The following is a 20,720-nucleotide window of genomic DNA, read 5'->3' as shown; positions in this document are numbered from 1 at the left end:
GCTTGCTACTTCCTAGTTCTATTAGCCATGTACAACAGGAGCTGCTTCCTAGTTATATTAGCCATGTACAACAGGAGCTTCTTCCTAGTTCTATTAGCCATGTACAACAGGAGCTGCTTCCTAGTTCTATTAGCCATGTACAACAGGAGCTGCTTGCTACTTCCTAGTTCTATTAGCCATGTACAACAGGAGCTGCTTGCTACTTCCTAGTTCTATTAGCCATGTACAATAGGTGCTGCTTGCTACTTCCTAGTTCTATTAGCCATGTACAACAGGAGCTGTGTGCTACTTCCTAGTTCTATTAGCCATGTACAACAGGAGCTGCTTGCTACTTCCTAGTTCTATTAGCCATGTACAACAGGAGCTGCTTCCTAGTTATATTAGCCATGTACAACAGGAGCTGCTTCCTAGTTCTATTAGCCATGTACAACAGGAGCTGCTTCCTAGTTCTATTAGCCATGTACAACAGGAGCTGCTTGCTACTTCCTAGTTCTATTAGCCATGTACAACAGGAGCTGCTTGCTACTTCCTAGTTCTATTAGCCATGTACAATAGGAGCTGCTTGCTACTTCCTAGTTCTATTAGCCATGTACAATAGGTGCTGCTTGCTACTTCCTAGTTCTATTAGCCATGTACAACAGGAGCTGCTTCCTAGTTCTATTAGCCATGTACAACAGGAGCTGCTTCCTAGTTCCTAGTTCTATTAGCCATGTACAACAGGAGCTGCTTCCTAGTTCCTAGTTCTATTAGCCATGTACAACAGGAGCTGCTTCCTAGTTCCTAGTTCTATTAGCCATGTACAACAGGAGCTGCTTCCTAGTTCTATTAGCCATGTACAACAGGAGCTGCTTCCTAGTTCTATTAGCCATGTACAACAGGAGCTGTGTGCTACTTCCTAGTTATATTAGCCATGTACAACAGGAGCTGCTTGCTACTTCCTAGTTCTATTAGCCATGTACAACAGGACCTGTGTGCTACTTCCTAGTTCTATTAGCCATGTACAACAGGAGCTGCTTGCTACTTCCTAGTTCTATTAGCCATGTACAACAGGAGCTGCTTCCTAGTTCTATTAGCCATGTACAACAGGAGCTGTGTGCTACTTCCTAGTTATATTAGCCATGTACAACAGGAGCTGCTTGCTACTTCCTAGTTCTATTAGCCATGTACAACAGGACCTGTTCTCTTTTAGAAGCTTTTGGGTGTTCACTTCTCTCCAACTCACATACTGCACAGGGTCACACTGATAGCATGCATCCTGAACAAACCCCAGACAGACTGAACAGTAACATCTATGGGCTGCCTGACTATTTAGAATGGCTGATTACTGTCCTTTTTACTGATGGTGCACTTGTGTCTTTTCAAACCAAATGGTCCTCTACGACCACACAGACACACCTCTGAGCTACAGGTGCAGCCAATGGCTTTTACGCAGACACACCTCTGAGCTATAGGTACAGCCAATGGCTTTTACACAGACACAGCAGAGGGAAAGACAAAGAGTCTTGGGTTTCAAGATAATTAATAAAAGATAAAAGCCTGGCTTGTTCTGCATGGCTTAATGGATTTTAATAGCTGGGAGAATGATGGGGACACGCACAGTGCAGCCTGCATGTGATGGACCAAACCCCCGCTAGGGAGCAAGCAATACTACCGACGACACCCATCTCCTCACACTCACAGCCCTGCTCACATGATCTGACACACTCTCTCTCTCTCTCATTTTCCTACACACGCATTCACTCATGAGAGAGTCATCCACTCGGTCTGTCTCATCCTCTCATATACATTCATACATACGAACACAGTTGGGGATTAGGGCTTGGTGTTAGACCGTGTTCACTCTTGCGGCTCACTACATCGTGCGCAAACACACAAAGACACGCGACTGGAATACAAGAGGATTCCTCTGCCAGTGAAGAGAGCTGAACATCATTGTAGTCTTGACTAGAAGGCCAGCAACCAGGGCCGTCTGCAGCTAGACACACTGACTGGCACGTTGGGACTAACACAGGGGAGGACTAAACCAACTCACCACTAACAGCAAGACAACAACAATGTAGTCATAACTGAGAAAACAACAAGCCATTAAAAACTAATATCTACACAGCTATAAGTCATTCATCAAAGTGATGGCAGTGTAGAGCTGAGTGCTGCAGTCAATCTGCATCTCTATCCTCCCTCTCCTCACCCCCACTGCAGCTAAAGCTTCACCACAACGCATGCAGGGCCCCATTGTCTGCCCTGCCGTTCCCCACCAAACGACAACGTGGGCACAATGGCAGGGATGGCAATTCCCAGGGTGCTCCTCTGCGCTAGCTGTGTTCACAGAGGAAGTTTGGACAGAGGGGGCTGAGAGGGGCCTGCAGGGGCTCTTATCACTGCACCGGGTCACTCTGGCCAATCACACACTGGCTACAGGCCCAAGAGAGCGGGGGCCTGGAATTTCCTGCTGGACAGGACACAGGCACATAGATCCAACGCCCCCATCCAACCCCCACCCCTGTCCCTACCTCCTCCCCCTCGGATCCTGGGGGGCTCTCCCATTGGCTGGCTGCAGTGTCCCTCTGGTCGCCGCCGCTCTGCCACTGGCCAAGCGTGATGCCAATCTGCAGCCCAAGCCATCCCCCGGGGAACTCTAACTTCAATGGTCTGTCCTCCAAGCCACCACCATGGGACAGCGACAGAAGCTGATTAACCAAATACTTTTATCAGCACTGAAACCGCTCTGCTGCACAAAACAGCCTTAAAAACACAAACCACCACCACTGGCCAGAAAAGCACAAATGGGTAAAGGGGGAAAACAGCAGAGAGCTTAGATGGCACAGAGAAAAAAAACACAAAGCTTGACGGGGCCCACAGCTCTGCCTCCCTCACTGAGGGCATTGCTGCTCCAAAATCCCCCCCCCCCCCCCACTAGCCCCCTCCCGTAACCAAACACCCCCCTCTCACCCCCGCCTCTACAGGAGCATGGGTTTAGAGGCTGGAGAATGTTGGAGGACTAGAGGACAAGCGAGAATGGCGAGAGCTGGAGAGAGGAACGGAGGATAGGGGTGGAAGAGCAGAGGATGGAGGATAGGAGTGGAAGAGCAGAAGATGGAGGATAGGAGTGGAAGAGCAGAAGATGGAGGATAGGAGTGGAAGAGCAGAGGATGGAGGATAGGAGTGGAAGAGCAGAGGATGGAGGATAGGAGTGTGGGTGGATGACTAGCAGCGGTCGTGGGTTTTCAGGTTCGGTCTTCTCAGGCAGCTCTTGGCTGATGCCCTGGGGAGAACTTGGCTAGTCTGAGCCAAGCAGAGCTCTGTGAAGCGCACACCGTCTCCCTGGCTTGATCACTCACTCTCTCTTTCTCTTGCCTGGAGCATGAAGCAACAGCACCCACGCCAAGACTCAGCCTTAGCCCCAGCTCTACAACCGGAGGAGCACTGGCAGAACCAACCCCAGACACAACCAGAAAGAAAAGGCCTTTATCTGGTGGAACGAGTCAATGGAGGAGCAGAATGCCTGACTGGCTATTACATTCCACCACAAAGCAGAGTTCCACACCAGAACAGGATCCACCTGGCTGGTCTACAAACAACACCAGAGCAGTAGAGATGAGGGGTGTCAGGTGTGGAAGGCTCTGATCACTCTCTTTAGCCTGGATCAAACAGACACACACGCACTGAAGACGTTCTGTTCAAACAGGGTCGTAAATCAGGGTCAAGTAAGAGCTGGGACACTGGTGACTCAGTGGAAGGGAGAAAAGGGGCAAATGGAAGACAGTTTCCTTTAGATAGGCCAATTATGTTTACACTCACAGGATAGGTCCCGTGTCTTCACAAAGCTGTGGTTTTATCACACACACACACACACACACACACACACACACACACACACACACACACACACACACACACACACACACACACACACACACACACACACACACACACCTCCTCCCCTTTGTACACATGTCACACTCCTGACTGTGCTGTGTTTCTCACTCTTGTCGTCAGCAGGCATTTCCTGAAGAAAGCCCTGGGTGCTGTGTCAACTCTCCCCATTCCTTTTGATTCTGCACCGTCTGCGCCTGCCTGAGCCTGCCTGTTCTACCTTTGTCTCAAGGAGCTAAGGAATCCACACACTCAGCTTCAGAAACAGCGCCAAGAGCTTATCAGCCGACAACAAATCCACCCTTCTCAACACCAAGAGAAACACTCAGCTTTATATGTATACACACACACACACACACACACCTGTCTCCACTATGTTAGAGAGTAGACAACACAGTGGAAGATTAAAGGGCCTCTCAGATCTCCAATGTGGTTTTTCATCCTTCTCAACTGTCAGAGCAGAGAGGGAAATGATTTCAATATACCTCCAGCTTGTACATAAAACACCAGAGAGAGGAAGAGAAAGAATGTAGGAGGGAGGGAGGGAACGGGGGATAGAAAAGAGGAATAGGAACATTTGTGAAGAGAAAAGCAGACATGATTAAATCACAAGGGCTGCCTCCCCGCTGTCATTGAGTGTGACACAGGTTCACAACAGGAACACACTGGGGGTGGGGTGACGAGGTAATCATGTTCCAAACACTCCGCTATGATGCCATCAAAAGGGGACGGGACAGAGAAAGAGACAGACTTCTGTCCCTCCTCCCCACCCCCACCCCAAAAAGCCAGCATTTGACTGGTGACCTAGGAGGAGGAAGGCCTCTCTGGATTAGAGACCCTCAGGAGACCCTCCAGGAATAGAAGTGCTGCACAGAGCTACACCACCACTGTACCCAACTCACAGCCGCATGTACAGATAGAGACCCGCTCATATAGACATGCACAGAGACAGGGAGAGACATACACATGCAGACCGACACATTCACATGTACAGGGGAAACACAGCCACACAGGAAAACACACATACATGCAAAGACACAGGCACACATGCACTTAGGCTGTGTTTACACAGGCAGCCCAATTCTGATCTTTTTACACCTATTGGTATTTTGACCAATCAGATCAGCTCTTTTGTTTATAAAATGTGCAAAATATCAGAATTGGGCTGCCTGTGTAAACGCAGCCTTAGGGAGGTACACACATATTTACCGATCCAGACACACACACACTGACAATGGCATCAGACTCAGAGAGGACCCGGGGCAGCTTGGGAGAGAGAGAGAGGCAGAATGGGGACCCTTAATTGCCTTACCCTGTAGTACAGTCTGGGGAGTGCTTTTTGACTTGAGATTCCAATTTCACACTAAGGCATTATTTAGTTTGATACAGACTTGATTTTTCTGGAGGAGCTTTGTGGCTCTCAAATCACTGGAGGAGAGATTAACTCTACAGTCACGCTCCTTCTGAGACCCACAGCCTCACACAGCCTGCCTGCTTGGTGCGGCAGGAGAGGGTTCCTCTTATCCTAAACACTAACACATTGAACTTTTACTAGTCACCAGTCAGTCTCCTCAATCACTGCCACTAACTTTAGTAGAGCTTTATAAAATCTGTTTTGTTTGTACACTGCGCACCAGCCAGAGACCGTTATTTGATTAGCAATATAGTGCAGAGTTTGCAAAACAAATGGCCACTGGATTGGTGCAAATAATCATGATATCATTCTGCCAGGTAGGCATTGGCTACTTTGTAGTTAACATTTAATTGAGAAGGTTTTTGGTAACCTTTCCATCTACCAGAAGACAGTTGTCTTCCCTGTGGCTCAGTTGGTAGAGCATGGTGTTTGCAATGCCAGCATGGTGTGTGCAACGCCAGGGTTGTGGGTTCAATTCCCACAGGGGGCCAGTACAAAAAAAATGCATGAAATGAAATGTATGCATTCACTACTGTAAGTCGCTCTGGATAAGAGCGTCTGCTAAATGGCTAAAATGTCACGACATCAGCATCATCGCTAAGTGGTAGACAAACGTGCACACACATACAGGGGCAAACTCTTCAGAAAGTTGAAGGAAAATACAAATCACTGATGCATTTTGTCTTACAGTAATCTTGGGCAAATTAATGCGTTTTCTAATAAATTCAATACATTTAGTTGATTTCCTACAGTTGAATTCCATTTTAATGTCTGGACACCGTGAGTCCTACTATAGCCAGACGGACCGTGCTGAGAAAGGGAACATTTTACGGATGAAGTTGAGGTGAAGATGCATGACTATGGAAACCCCTAATAGCTTCCAACTAGTCCTTCACTGTAGAAGCTGAGCAGGGCATTACCATGGACATGGTGATGCAGGGCACCACTCTAATCCAGCCTCCTCTGCCCTCCCAATGTATGTTCGGGGAAGAGGAGAGGATGGTCCCTGGACTGCACATCAACACGGCTGGACCAGGGCTAGACTCTACATTTTTAAAGCAGAGATCCATCGACCAACACAGGGGCCCCACAGAACACAGCAATATCCTCTCACCCGCACTCCTATTCTCTTTCTGCAGAATCTCACTCTGTCTCTCAGCCCCTGTTTGATGGTGACATAAAGGATTTATTAGGGGATAGAAAAATGAAAAAAAAACTGATTTTATATATATTTTAAGACTTTTCTTCTCTTTCAACTCCTTCCTACACACACACACACACACACATCTTTGCGCAGTCTGAGTGATGGACTCAAAAGCCTCAGACGGTCTACTCAGACTGTTGCCCTTAGTGGCACTCACAGACAGAGATGGTTTCAGTGGACAATGTTGGACAGCTAGACTACTCTTGTTGTTTGGCTGGTGGGTCGGCACAATCCTCATTAGACTACAAGCTAAACTTCCCCCTGGAAAGACAACTTCTTAAAGACAAACACATCTCTATCTCTCACACATCTGCACCTCGTTCCCACACCCACCTCTGTTCTCCAGTGGCTTCCAGTCACTCATGGCATTGGAGGTAGAACAATACAGAGCTGTGACTGGGAGCAGAGGCCTTCCTTCTCACCTTCACACATCTCAACATATGGACTCTGTTTCCGGCCATCAACGCATCAATTCACACGGACCCTAATTCTAACCCTAACACCTAAGCCTAAAATAGCCTTTTTCCTTGTGGGGACCAAACAAAATGTCCCCACATGTCAGAATTTTCCTTATTTTACTATCCTTGTGAAGACTTCTTGTCCCCACATGGATAGTAAAACCAAAAACATACATACAACTTCCCTGATTTAGATTGTTTAATTTGAACTTCAATAGGAAAATTACAAGAAGTGTGAGAAAGGAGGGAGGCCTTTTCACCCTCTCTCTCATGGGAACACTATCTGTAAGTAGCTCACCATCCAACAATGTGTGTGTGAAGTGAAAATGCACCACGGACAAGACTAACAGCAAATGAAAACATGTCAGATGTGTGCATGCTTTGTAAATGTCATTTATGCGCTGAAATCGAGAGCGACATTAATAGTGTCTTCCCCCCTCCTCACCCTGCTCTTTGCAAGGCATATTATTCTGGCCTCTGTAGGGGGTGCTCGCCTTTTGACAGAGGAATTGAATTAAAATAAATCTGAAAAACACAAGTGACTTCATAATCAAAGACTAGCCATTCTCCGAGGTTGTGAGGCCAGCATAAAGGAAGGCTACAATAAGGGCTAATTCTGTCTGAGCTAAATACTAATGTGTGATGCGAGGTTCTAGGCAAGTGTCTAGCCTGGGATAGAGAGAGGCTGCTTCACAGCTTAAATCAATTTGGAAATGACATTGCAAGCTGTATCAAGGCTCTATACTGCAAAACACAGAGCAGCGCTTTTCTCAAAACACAAATCTCCTTAGTATCCTATTGAAGCTCAAAAGACTAGAAACAGTTTCAGATGGGGATATTTGACGATATTACATATCGTTTTAACAACATCGCAATATTATTTTGCGCTAGCCGCACCAACACTCCAGTATTTTTCATTCATAGCTTTTAAAATAGGGAGCCAATTTGTTTTCATGACTGATCAAATCTCGTTTGCTCTTGTCCTGCAGCAGACATATGGAGAGCAATATGTTTGGAACATCGAATTGCAATAAAATCATAGTATCGAATCACAATACATATAGAATCGTGAGAATATAATTCCCACACCTAAATATCATGATAATATCATATTGTGAGGCCTCTGGCAATTCCTAGCCATAATTTTAACCATGACTTTATTCAGGTTATACAATAACGTCTGTGGCATGGTGCAGCACTTTCATGCTGGTAGATGCAAACATGTAGCGTAGGCTTAAAAGCCCAAGCAACAAGACCAAGACAAATATTGGACCACTGAAAAACATTTCAAAGAATAGGATATGATATGCTTCTGTTTCAAAAATATTTGAACATTCTCATACAAATTTTTCAGCATTTATTTATCTGTATGTATATTATTTTACTGCTCTGGGGTTATAATTATTGCTAGGATAACCTTATTTACTATTATGTATTCATTTTGCATTCAGTCTGCACAGAACACCGGAAGAATTATTACTGAATTATCACAGTGGATTATTGGAATGGGTTAATTAATCCCGTAAAGGATGGGTTGCCAACTGACGATTTGACACCAATATAAATGTCATTCATTCATGTAAAATACTTTGCTAATCATTACTAAAATATAATAATATACGTAATTACCACTTCACACTAGGATGAAGTGAGAGTTCTGTGTTTCTTCATCTTCTTCCTGAATGTACTTGATGTTTTGTGATTCAAAGAGCTATTTAATAACCCAACACAGTGAATGTATACACACAGCCCAGGGCACTCAATCCATTGGAGTAATTTCTCTCGGTTTTTAACTCCACACGTTTTTCAGAGGAAAGTTTCCAGGCGCAGTGGAATCAATAGGTTGAGCAGAAGGAAGCTATTGGAGGATTTTTCCTGGTGCGTGGGCACAGTAAGTCTCCCATCTCCCACCTAGGACTGTTCCAGTTGCCTCCCCCTGCAGCTCTGAGACCCATACTAGCCCTGGAAGGAGCCCAGGACCCAAGCAGGATCCATTATCCAGGGCCTGGCCAGCAGGAGGCCTAGCAACTCCTGGCAAGAGGTAAAAATCGAATCAAATTTATTCGTCACATGCTTGGTAAACAACAGGTGTGGACTAACAGTGAAATGCTGACTGACGGGTCCTTCCCAACAATGAAAAGAGAAATAATAGAAAAGTAAAACACGTAATACACAAGGCAGGCTGCAGGGGTCAGCAGGGGTCAGCAGGGTCAGCAGGGGTCAACACAGGACCAAAGCTCTTCATTAATGACTTCAGCATCAGGCCCTCTCCTCTCCCCTCCCCAACAACCACCCTTTAATCATCAGAGCTGGGACGAGGAGCCTTCCAAGCGAGTAGCTTCTCAATAAATATATGCATCAGCCAGGTGTGGCAAAGGTGCTTAATTGCCCCCTTTGCTTATGTTTAATATTACAGCCTACGGAGAAAAACTGTGGGGTCGAGGAGCAGCTGCCTAGAGAAAGGAGCATGAACACAGCCTCACGGACATCATGGCGGGCCAAGAAGACAGAGGAGATGAGAGGAGAGCAGGAAGAAGAGAGGTGACAAAGACGGGAAGGGTTGAAAGTAGGAGGAAACTGAACAGGAAGAAATAAAGAGGGAAATGAACATGAAGACCTGTGCCTACGCTGTTGGACCAGACAAACAGCAGTGTTCTGCTGGTGCTGATCTGGCTCTTGTAGCTATCCTCCAGAAGGTTCACGGTTCTGGCCTTCTCTCTCTGAGGTCAAAGCAGAGCTGGGTCACAGCCCTCTGCCCACACTGGAGACACTGCACTGACATTTACACACAAAACCCATTAGCACACTCACTCACTCACTCACTAAACCACTCACAGGCACACAAAGAGCTGCGCTTGACATATCCCATTAACGGAGCCTGCACCTTGCTCAGGCGTTTAGGCTGGTTAACTCTGGGTGTCTGCCACAGATCAGCCTGGTTCAACATCAAACAACAGGTGGGCCATTCCAAACGCCCTCAGGTTAACATTGCACAATATTTGACTGTTCTAAATATTTAAAAAAGAACAGCACACGACAGTGAAACAAACCCTACATCTACTCCCGCACTTGGCTTGTAGGGTAGAGAGAGTATTGGCTGTTCTGAGGCTACGGTCCTGTACACATCATTTGCACAGGAAGGAGCAGATTAGGAACAAAACTTTCTGAAAGCATTGTTCCAACACATTTTAATCCGCCCAATGCAGCAGCACAATCAGAGTTTGAGAGCGAGGGACCTAGGAGAGGACAGACTCCACAGGGAGGTACTGGTGGGGGAGCTGTGGTTGGCAGGCCAGAGGGGTGAGGGTGGGGGGGGGGGGGGGGGTTCAGGGGGAGCAGTGGAGAACCAACCACACAAACATAATTAACAGCAAAAGTCATCCCGGCGTCGCTGGCTCTTTAGAAAGGAAGCGCGGAGCGGAGAGGGTCCTGAGCGGGCAGCGGTTACGGCCCAGTAAGTCCAGAGTGCTGATAAACCCTGGTGCTAAGCCGGTACAATGGCACAGCCTACGACTGAGCTCTTCCATTAAGACAGATCCTTCCATACACACTAGCAGGCAGGCTGCTGATAAGGAGTTGTCAATGGCAGACACACTGGCCGCAAGGGAGCTCACCCTGCCTGGGCACACACATCTCTACACCAGTAGGGATCGCTGTAGAGTAAGACTACTCTACACTACAGGAAGGAAGTTCCTTCCTGTAGAGCATCTTGACTGGCTGCATCACCGCTTGGTTTGGCAACTGCTTGGAATCCTACCGCACGGCCCTTCAGAGGGTAGTGCATACGGCCCAGTACATCACTGGGGTCGAACTCCCTGCCATCCAGGACCTCTATACCAGGCGGTGTCAGAGGAAGGCCCTACTAAAAATTGTCATTGACTACTGCCACCCAAGTCATAGACTGTTCACTCTGCTACTGCCCGCCAAGTCTGACCAAAAGGCACCTGAACAGCTTCTACCCCCAAACCATAAGACGGCTGAACAGTTAATAAAAATGGCTACCCGGACAATTTACTTTGAACCTCTTTTTTATTTATCTTAATTGTTTTGAGTCCATTGCACTGGCAATATGCACACTCACTAGACTCCACCCACACACTAATACTACACTAACGATCCAACACACACACACTTTACATACGCTGCTGCTACACTGTTTATTATACGTCCTGATTGCCTAGTCACTATTACCCCTACCCACATGAACATACTGTATTACCTCAATTAACTCATACCCCTGCGCATTCACTCTCTACTGGTACTCCTTGTATATAGCCTCGTTATTGTTTTTATTGTGTTACCATTTCCTTTTGTTAATTTAGAAAATATTTGTCTTACTTTTTAACTGCATTGTTGGGGAGGGCTCATAAGTAAGCATTTCACTGTAAAGTCTACACCTGATGTATTCAGCGCCTGAGACCAATAACATTTTATTTTGAAGGAAGGAAGAATCAGATCCATCCCTGACAATATCTTTAAAGTAACCGACCGATTCTAAAGCAACGTTTAATATAAGTATCAGACCACTATAAGCAGTTGATTCCATTTCCTATTTCAATGACTCATGTAACTGAAGAGCACTGTACCTTTAAAAAAGCCACCCTTTCCCATCTTGAAAAATGTGCAAAATCCATATAATATTGTGCAAACCAATAAGCTCTATATAAAAATAGACGACCGCTGTGGCTGAACAATGACCAATTACTTTTTTGGTCATATCAAAATACAAGACAAAAATCGCTCTCCCTGCTGTGTAGTCAATGAACATTTTACAAAGGCTTAGAAAAATCTATTTTGTGGTTCAGCTACCATTAATACAGGGCAACAGTCTTCTATACTCACAGATTGAAAAAACTATTGCTAAAAGACATTTCATGCATGCCTGCCTGCTGCTAGTAAACACAAAGGCACATAAAAGTGTAATATCACTGTGTGTATATAATGTGAAAGAGACAAACCGGACTTTCTTGCTTTATTTTTCCCTCTTACGCGCGCCACACACACGAGAATAAAGACAGGGGAGCAGGCTCTCATCACTCAATCGGCCCTGTGGCATCTCACTTCACCGTTTTATAACAGCCTGTTGACCAATGAAACGTTGGCTGTGCTACCAAAAGCCTAGGTGACAATAAAAATGCCATTTAATGTTAAAATAGATGGTTTTAGGAAAGCAGAGAGAGGGGTAGAGGGATGCCAGGGATATGCTTCACACACACACACTTCCTGAAAAACGAATCCACATCAATCCATAACAATATGCAGCAGTAACACTTTCAATGAGATGATCGCCTGTATATAATTAACTGTAATTACTTGAGTACCAGCATTGTTTTTACAGGGTGCTCAATTGCTTTGTAATTGCATAGTTTGTGTTATAACAACATTTTTGTGTGGATAACAAAAAAACACTCAACTCTATTTCTATGCAATTACTGAAGTGCGTGTCACATGTTAATACAATGTTACTACAGTGTTAGTACAAAGGTGTACGAGCAACGGAATAATCTAACCATAATGTAGATTGAGAGGCGATTTAACTGCACAAATAATACAATTAAGTAAATTCTATTATGTCAACATAAAACTGGCACACAAAATGAATATCTACACTACAGAATGTAGAGAAGAGAGACATTACAATCTCAGCCAAGTGGAGCTAAATAAATAGATTAAGATGTTTGAAGATTTTACTGCAATTTAGAAAAATGTTGAATTGATAGGGGAAGCTGGTGTAAACAGTAGTACTGGTGGAATTTGCGTGGAAAGAAGGGGGAAAGCAGAGGGGAGGTGGAGCCCTAGACAAGCCTTGTTCCAACGGCTCCTTCACCCCCATCCCAGGTTAAAGGTCCCATTTGATTTGATTGACTAAACAACACTGTGGAAAATAAATAAGTGCTCTCTCGCTCCCTGGATGTCATGTGCACTCATTCCCGCTTAATGTCCTGTAAATGAAGAGGATTTATTAATGTGTAATTAAGTAATAATCATCACTACATAATGCATGAAATACTCATGGGGACGGTAGAGATATGAAACAGAAATACCCCGGCCAGGCACTCTACGCAAAGACACACATTAAAAAGGGATTAATCGGGAGAAATAATATTTTGATAAGAACCGCTCGCTCCCGTCTCCCCCCTCCCCATTAGTAAAACAGCCAATCATAGCTATTAATGCAACCTCAATTAGCCATCTACAATTAGGATAGAACCCCCCCCCCCCCCCCACCCCCACCACAAACTACTGATGATAACAAGGATTGGTGGTTTCCTCAAATCCTTTTTCATCATAGCCGGTTGACTGTCTGTGTGTAGCAAAAGAGGAATACATACGAGTCTCAATGTGTTGTTTGTCACTTTAATAATGTTCACACGCTGCTTTGCGCATTTCATATGTATATACTGTATTCTATTCTACTGTATTTTAGTCATTGCCACTCCAACATTGCTCAATCTAATATTTATATATTTCTTAATTCCATTCTTTTACGTTTAGATTTGGGTGTATTGTTGTGAATTGTTAGATACTACTGCATGTTGGTGCTAGGAACACAAGCATTTCGCTACACCCGCAATAACATCTGCTAAATATGTGTATGTGACCAATAAAATTTGATTTGAGCATTGACAGGCACTCGTAGGAGTTGGGTGAGCATGTGAGAAACAAGAGGACACGAAAGACACAAATAATCCCTGGTGCATGCCCTGTACCACTGATGCTCACTCAGAATTTGAGAATATGCCAGTTAGTGGGAAAGGTGTTGTGGGGAGATAGCAACAGAACACATCTTAGTTACACATAGATCTGGCCTCTGGCTGCTGTGCATCACTGACTAAGCACAAGCGTTGTTTATTCAAAGCCACAAGCTGCCACTGCCAAACATACACACTCAGGATACAAAACAGTACAAAGACTAGCTTTCTTTATGCAGAGAAATTGGGATTTGTTTTCACATGACATATAGTACATGTACAGGTAACTGTCAAAATAAAGGAAACAGCAACCGCATCTTAACAGGGCGTTGTGCCACCACGAGCTGCCAGAACAGCTTCAATGTGGCTTGGCATAGGGTCTACAAGTGTCTGGAATTCTATTGAAGAAACAACACCATTCTACCACAAGAAATTCCATAATTTGGTGTTTTGTTGATGTGGTGGAAAACGCTGTCTCAGACACCACTTCAGATTCTCCCATAAAAGTTTTCACTTGTGTTGAGATCTGGTGATTGACACACACACCCACTATGCTCCTTTGAGACCCCTCTTGAGATCTTTTATTCTAGCCATGGCAGCTGAAATTACGGGAAACTGGGCATTTTTATACATGACCCTAAGCATGATGGGATGTTAATTGCTTAATTGATTCAGGAACCACACGTGTGTGGAAGCACCTGCCTTCAATATACTTTGTATCCCTGATTTACTCAAGTGTTTACTTTATTTTGGGAGTTACCTGTATATGCCTTGTAGTTAGTTCATCAATATTAGTAATTGTTGAAATAATCAAGTGATCCCTTTCCCACATTCAGCCTATATGTGATCATTTTAAAATGTCTTGCTTTGAACCAGTGTATATTTTAGTAGACACCAAAGGTATCCCGAGAGGTCATGAAACCAATCTCTGTTGACTCAGAAACATACCAACCCCTGTGGTCATCAACCCAGTTTCAACTTGCCGTTAGTCTTGGTGAACCATTCACTGCATGTACAGAGAGCACAACTAACAAACAAGAAATACATAATTAAAACAATGTAGGCTTTATAATCTTTCAACCTAAATAAACCATTGCACATTGTTGCCATCAATTAGAACAAAAAGACAAATTGGGGGAGGGGTAATAATTCGGGACCACATGGCCACCCCGTTGCCCATCTGGTTTCCACAGAGGCAAAACGAGCCAAATGCCCCTTGCCCGTCCACTTCACTGTAATGCCTCAGTATCATCTCTCTCCCAGTTCACGGATGCGGTCCTATTGAATTTGACTAGAAAATACAGGTCACCAAGAAAATGGTCTAGCAAGTAAAACACAAACCAATATACCTATGCTTTAATCATGGCGATGGAAAAACAACATATGCAAGATGTGGGAATGCATGGGCATAATGCGCGTCATACACAGCAAGGGTGACAATCAATATGCACACCTCCACGATACAGGTGAACAGTAGCTAATGAAACAAACACATTGCAGTCTAGTCAAGTAACAAACGTGGTCACAATTTTAAATCAATTAAGTAATCAACTGACCAGGGAAGACCTGAATCACTATTGCAACACTACAGAAAGTTGCCTATGTTGTACCGGGTAAATTAGGCCTATCTATTATTTCCCCCTCTTTAAATTGCTTAGGCTTTTGTTTGACAACATATATATACACACACACATATACATATATATATATATATATATATATATATATATATATATAACAACACAGAGAGGATATTTAATCGTTGAATTTCATAGTAGCATTGGCCAAAAGTAGTCATGAAATCTTATTGGTCATGCGAGAGTTTGTCCCCATTAAAACAACTTACCTTTTACGGAGCGCGGTTTGGCCTGTTTTCGTCTAGACATCTCTGGATTGTGAAAGTATTTTCTTCTCGTATCGAGCTCTAATGTTTTGCGAAAACAGTCATATAGATGGATACTTCAGCCGGCGTGTTTTTCACTTCTTTGCCTGTTGCAATGCGGCAACTTAAGTCTCTGATAGTATCCTATAGTCCAGTTAAAGGGGAGGTGAGTAGCCTATACAATTTGGAGCTGTGGAGAGGCGCTGCGCCCGGATACTCCAGCAATTTAACTTCTTCGGCTGGACTCAACCTGTAGAATTAACGGAATAACGCGTCTTTCTTTCGGAGTCCGTGACGACAGTATCTTTTGCTCCTTTACGTTCATAAACACCTTAGTTATAGCGCGACTTAATCGGTAGAGTCCAAGTTTCAAGAGGCAGTCAACGCCAAAATGACAGCCATGCGGTAACACCTGATCAGGCCGTTAGAAAGGTGCCAATACATCAAAATATGATGACATTGACTATACAATTATAGAATTCCGTTAAATCAAGCGTTACGTTTTCTTCTTTTCCTCTTCGTCTTGAGGGTTTGTTGGTGCAGTTCTCGGAATAAGTCTATTTTTCACCCTAATCTTGCGAACCACGAACCTCCCTTCGTCCGTTATTTTTCAGAAGGTGGCATGGGTAATGCAACCTTACCCAGCATTTTCACCCCTTGGGGATTTGTGTTTTTAAATCCTGAAATCAGTCAAATGTTTGTAGTATTTAGCCTCTCTCCACCTTTTTCTTTGTCCTGACTCTGGTCTTCCCTCCGCCTCCCGATCCGACTGCTGGCGGGGCTGCAGCGCAGACACACATAATAAAGCCAGGCTTGGCTGGAAATGTAGCCGTGTCCCAGCAGGAGGATGTGAGAGTAGGGTCCCGGCGGGGGAGCGCTCTGATCCCGCAGGGAGCTATGCACAGCCTGGGTTGAACAGACAGAGAGAGCCAACAGCACCAAACCATGGTCAGCCATGGAAACTACAGCTCAACTTGGAGCACGGATCGGGGCCAAAACATGGAGCATCAAAGAACTCTGCACAGCGCATGAAAAATACGGACCGGATTCGGTTTTAGTCCTTTCCATCTTAAATTGGTTAGTCGTGCGCTACTTTCTCACTAGGGGTAACGATTGCCAATTATGTTGAAATTCTTTTTCTAAAAGTCGGTGGTCGTGAAATGCAACCTGATATTTTTTTTTACATACATAGACCTAATTGTTTATATTTTATCATAAATTAGTCTGACTGGATTGTGTTTTTTATATAGGCCTATATTGTGCGTAGTGGCTTTCTAAATGCACCGAATACAAATATAAATCCCTGTCATTTAATTATTCAGAAGTTTTATGTATTTGAAATAATCGGCCTAGCAGTGTATTTATGTTGTTTTATCAAAGGGGTCTGGGCCCTCACTCTGGTAAGCGTAACCCTCGGACAGGACCTATTAGAGGGCCATATGTTTTCAACACCAACGGAACTCATAATGTCAGGAGGTATGTGTTGGGGCAAACTGCTGAACCCTAACAGTTCAGACTAGGACTACAATTCGTGTGTTTGTCCCCTACAGAATAGGGACATGTTGCCAATTTGAGCCAGAAAAATATTTAAAATCACATGGTGCTTTGTTATTTTCTCTCCTGCACAGTGTGCTCTTTGACCGAGCTAGAGCTGCCCGAACGTTGTCATGGATAACTTGGTGGGCTCCCTCCCTGTCTTGACCTGCGGGGTGTCCTGCAGATTGAGCCTCGCCCCCCGTCGTGAGACGGAGCGGCCTTTAAAATTGACCCCCGTTGAGGTGGGGGCCCCTCTTGTCTCGTCTGAACTCCCCCTGAAATGAGCGCGCGCCTGGAGACCGCTTTTTAAAGCGCTTGTGGCGTCCCAGAGAGAGGCCGCTGGCACACAGGGGTAAAATCTCTCCGCAGTGGTCCCTTATTCTCAGATAAATACAAAGGAGGAAAATAGCCCACATTACAAGCTCCTTAAGGGTCAAGGACAGCTGAGAGATGAATGGTTTCTAAAAGTAGTATTGTTGAATCACATAGCATGCGATTACACCCTCTGTCATCGTTCGGATTTGGTTTTATAGAGGATCAACCAGCTTTGAATAAGGCAAAAAGACATGTGGCTGATATTAATTAAGACAATCTCTGGTCTAGCAGTAACAGCGCAGGGACATATGAATATCCTGCTTGCCATTTTGATTCCCCACACTGGGCCAGTAGAACCATTAGGCAAATCTAAAAGGGCTGTGGAAGTATTAGGAGAAGGGACATGTAATATAGTTGAATAATAATGCTGTTCGGTTTAACTGGATTTTGTGTTAGAAAACCAGTTTAGCATATTTGATTTGGGGAGGTCAATATAGTTCATGTAGGCCTAAAATGATTTAGATCAGCATGTGAAATGTGACTGCAATGCGCATTTTATTGACTCACATTACAATGTAGACATCACTGTGTTGTTGCTTGATTTGAAATGCTGTTTGATTATTGGTAACACAGTTAATGATGACACATGAAAACTGACAAGGATGTGAAGGAGCACACCAATACACCTGTCACACAAACCATAGACAACACAGTTGATGGAAACAGCAGTCAGTTCCTTGTCTGTCCCTCTCTCATTGCCTCTCCATCTTAAATACATGTATATTCTTGGTGTAGTAGGACTAGCCTCAGAAAGCCCTGTTAAACACTCCCTCACTGTACTGTCACAAGCCTGGAGAGTTCATGTTATATTTATGTTGCCTACAGCGGATTCTCTCTGTTCTGTTCAGCTGAACTCTTGCCAGCTCTGCTAGCGCGCGCCCCCCCCCTCACCCCACTTCCACAGACAATGTTACATCTCATTGGTTTTGCCCTAGATAAGCTATTTTTAAAGGAAATAATTAGACATAACTGATTTAAATACTGCAAAGCCACACTCTTTTTGTCTCGTAAGCGTGGTGTCTGTGTGTGGATAGTGAGCAAAAAGGTGAGAGCAGAGGAATCATTTTGCCTCTAGTATCTTTTTTAATAAATATGCATGGGAAAATACACATTTGACCAATATTTAACTGTATATTCTTTTGTCAATGAAGATTAATCCATTTCCTCTGACTGTGTTAAACACCAGCCAAATGTGCATGGAGGAATTCTTTGTTCTACTGTTGCTCAGGTTCCCCGCCACAGTTTGGGGTTTTGCAGCACAGTGATTTCAGATGCTCTACACATGAACAGGCCTCCATGGACCAGAGAACAATAATGATGATGAGGGGAGATTGGAGGAGGAGGAGGGTGCTGGTTGTTGGGATATTCATGTATCCATGTACAGAGGGGTCTGAAATTGACACCCTTGATAAAGATGAGCAATAATGACTGTAAAAAATAAATTATTCAAATACAGAGCAATATTGTATGCAAAAAAAATGGGGGAAAATATATTATTTTCTACTAATACAATTGCTCAGAGAAATAGATTTTGTTTAACAAGTAATACTATTTCTTTAAAAGGTAGGGATCAAAATTTAGACCCCTAAAGATTCTTAAAAATAAAGTTGTCAAAAGTTTAGTAATCAGTCCCATATTCCTAGCACACATTGACCTCATCAAGCTTGTGACTATACAAACTTGTTGGGTGCATTTTCAGTTAGTTTTGGTTGTGTTTCAGGTTATTTTGGCCCAATAGAAATGGATAATAATGTATTGGGTCATTGGGGAGTAACTTTTATTGTAAATAAGAATAGAATGTGTTTCTAAACAGTTTTACATTAATGTGGATGCTACCATGATTATGGATCATCCTGAATGAATCGTGAATAATGATGATAGAGAAAATTACATAGGATCAAAGATCATAGCCCCAAGACATGCTAACCTCCCCTGTTATTGGTAATGGTGAGAGGTTATCACAATTACCAATAACAGACTACTATATTTCTAAGAATCTATAGGGGTGTCAATGATTTTGACCCATACTTTTTTTAGGAAAAAAAATCTTCCACTTATCAATTGTATTAGAATAAAATAATATTTCCCCATTTGTTTTTATATAGCTCAGTATTTGAATTATATATTGTATACATTCATTATTGATCATGTTTATCAAGGGTTTCAATCATTTCGGACCCCACTGTACATCAATTATGTTTTCCGTTTGTTAAGTTATAACTTTTTCCTCATATTTCCTCCCTACCTAGAATATGCCACTCAAATCATGACTTTTGTGTGAATGCACATTCAATGGGATTTCTGCCCATACTGTGTTATGTGTGTTTTTGGCAGTGAAAGAGGGAAGAGGAGGCAAAGGCAAGGATGACGGCATTCCAGCGAAAAAGCTTTTCTGGTGAGCTGCAACAATGCACTCACTCCCACGACATCAGCTCTCTGTAGGGAGTCTCCTCCTAATTTCCTTCATCCATAATAATAAGAGATACATTAAACAGTGCCATTAGTGCCAGCAATTTGTTTTATTCTCAACCGAAAGAGAAATGTTATCTGTGGTGGACAAACTTAACCCAATTAAAGCCTTTTGTGCACAGGGGCCTTGCCGGATCTGTCACTGATGTTGAGGAACTGAGGAACGGCGGCACAGTCAAGCCAACCAACTTTGGGGAGGAAAACTGAAGGAAGAAAAGAGAAAGAGAAGCATGTTTTGCCAAATAGGCAGAGGGGGGAAAAGGAAATGTGTCTTGAAGAATGGATGGAAACAAAATACACAGCCTCTCATCGCTCTGTACTGTGTGTTTGTGTGAGAGAGAGAGTCAAAGAGTGGGTGACTTCACTCTTATCCCATGCATACACGTCATACCACCGAGACACAAATACATGCAGACTACAGTGCACATTTCCCCTCAATAATAAATGTCATAAAATACACATGATCAAAATGTACCAGAGACACGTGCTCAATCATAACATAGAGGCTTTCTGATTGACCCTCCATCACATTTAAATGAGAAAGGGGCATCAATCTAGACAAACAAAGCTACCTACCCCAAATCAATCAACCCCACCCCTTATAGATACCGACACATTGTAATGTTAATAGTTGTGATAACACCTTCCAATAACGGGGGTCTAATTATCAACATGTTTGGCTGTTAGAGGGCCTACCTGGCACTCATCCGTGGCAATGGCAGGGGGTTGGAACTGGAGGATCCTAATGAAGATCTCATTCACAGCAGCACACACAGGCCCAGTGTGGGGTAAAGGTAACGAAGAAACAAGTCCCATT

At 43.9% G+C, this 20,720-nt stretch overlaps 1 protein-coding gene across 3 annotated transcripts in view; it reads right to left on the bottom strand.

Moving 5' to 3' along the window:
• Positions 1-16,495, bottom strand: part of LOC106560867 (zinc finger protein 423) — a 138,853-nt gene extending 122,358 nt beyond the window's left edge. For 2 of the 3 annotated variants that reach the window (XM_014124251.3, XM_014124252.3), the window contains exon 1: positions 15,488-16,495. In XM_014124251.3, coding sequence (XP_013979726.1) covers positions 15,488-15,527 — 40 coding nt within the window. In that variant the 5' untranslated portion in view covers positions 15,528-16,495. The remainder of the gene's footprint in view (positions 1-15,487) is intronic. The other variant, XM_014124254.3, reaches the window with a different exon arrangement.
• Between the last annotated feature and the right edge of the window lie 4,225 nt (positions 16,496-20,720).

This window comes from Salmo salar, chromosome 10 (genome assembly GCF_965601325.2).
Source record: "Salmo salar chromosome 10, fSalSal1, whole genome shotgun sequence".
Lineage (NCBI taxonomy): Eukaryota > Metazoa > Chordata > Actinopteri > Salmoniformes > Salmonidae > Salmo > Salmo salar.
This window is presented reverse-complemented; position numbering and strand designations above follow the sequence as displayed.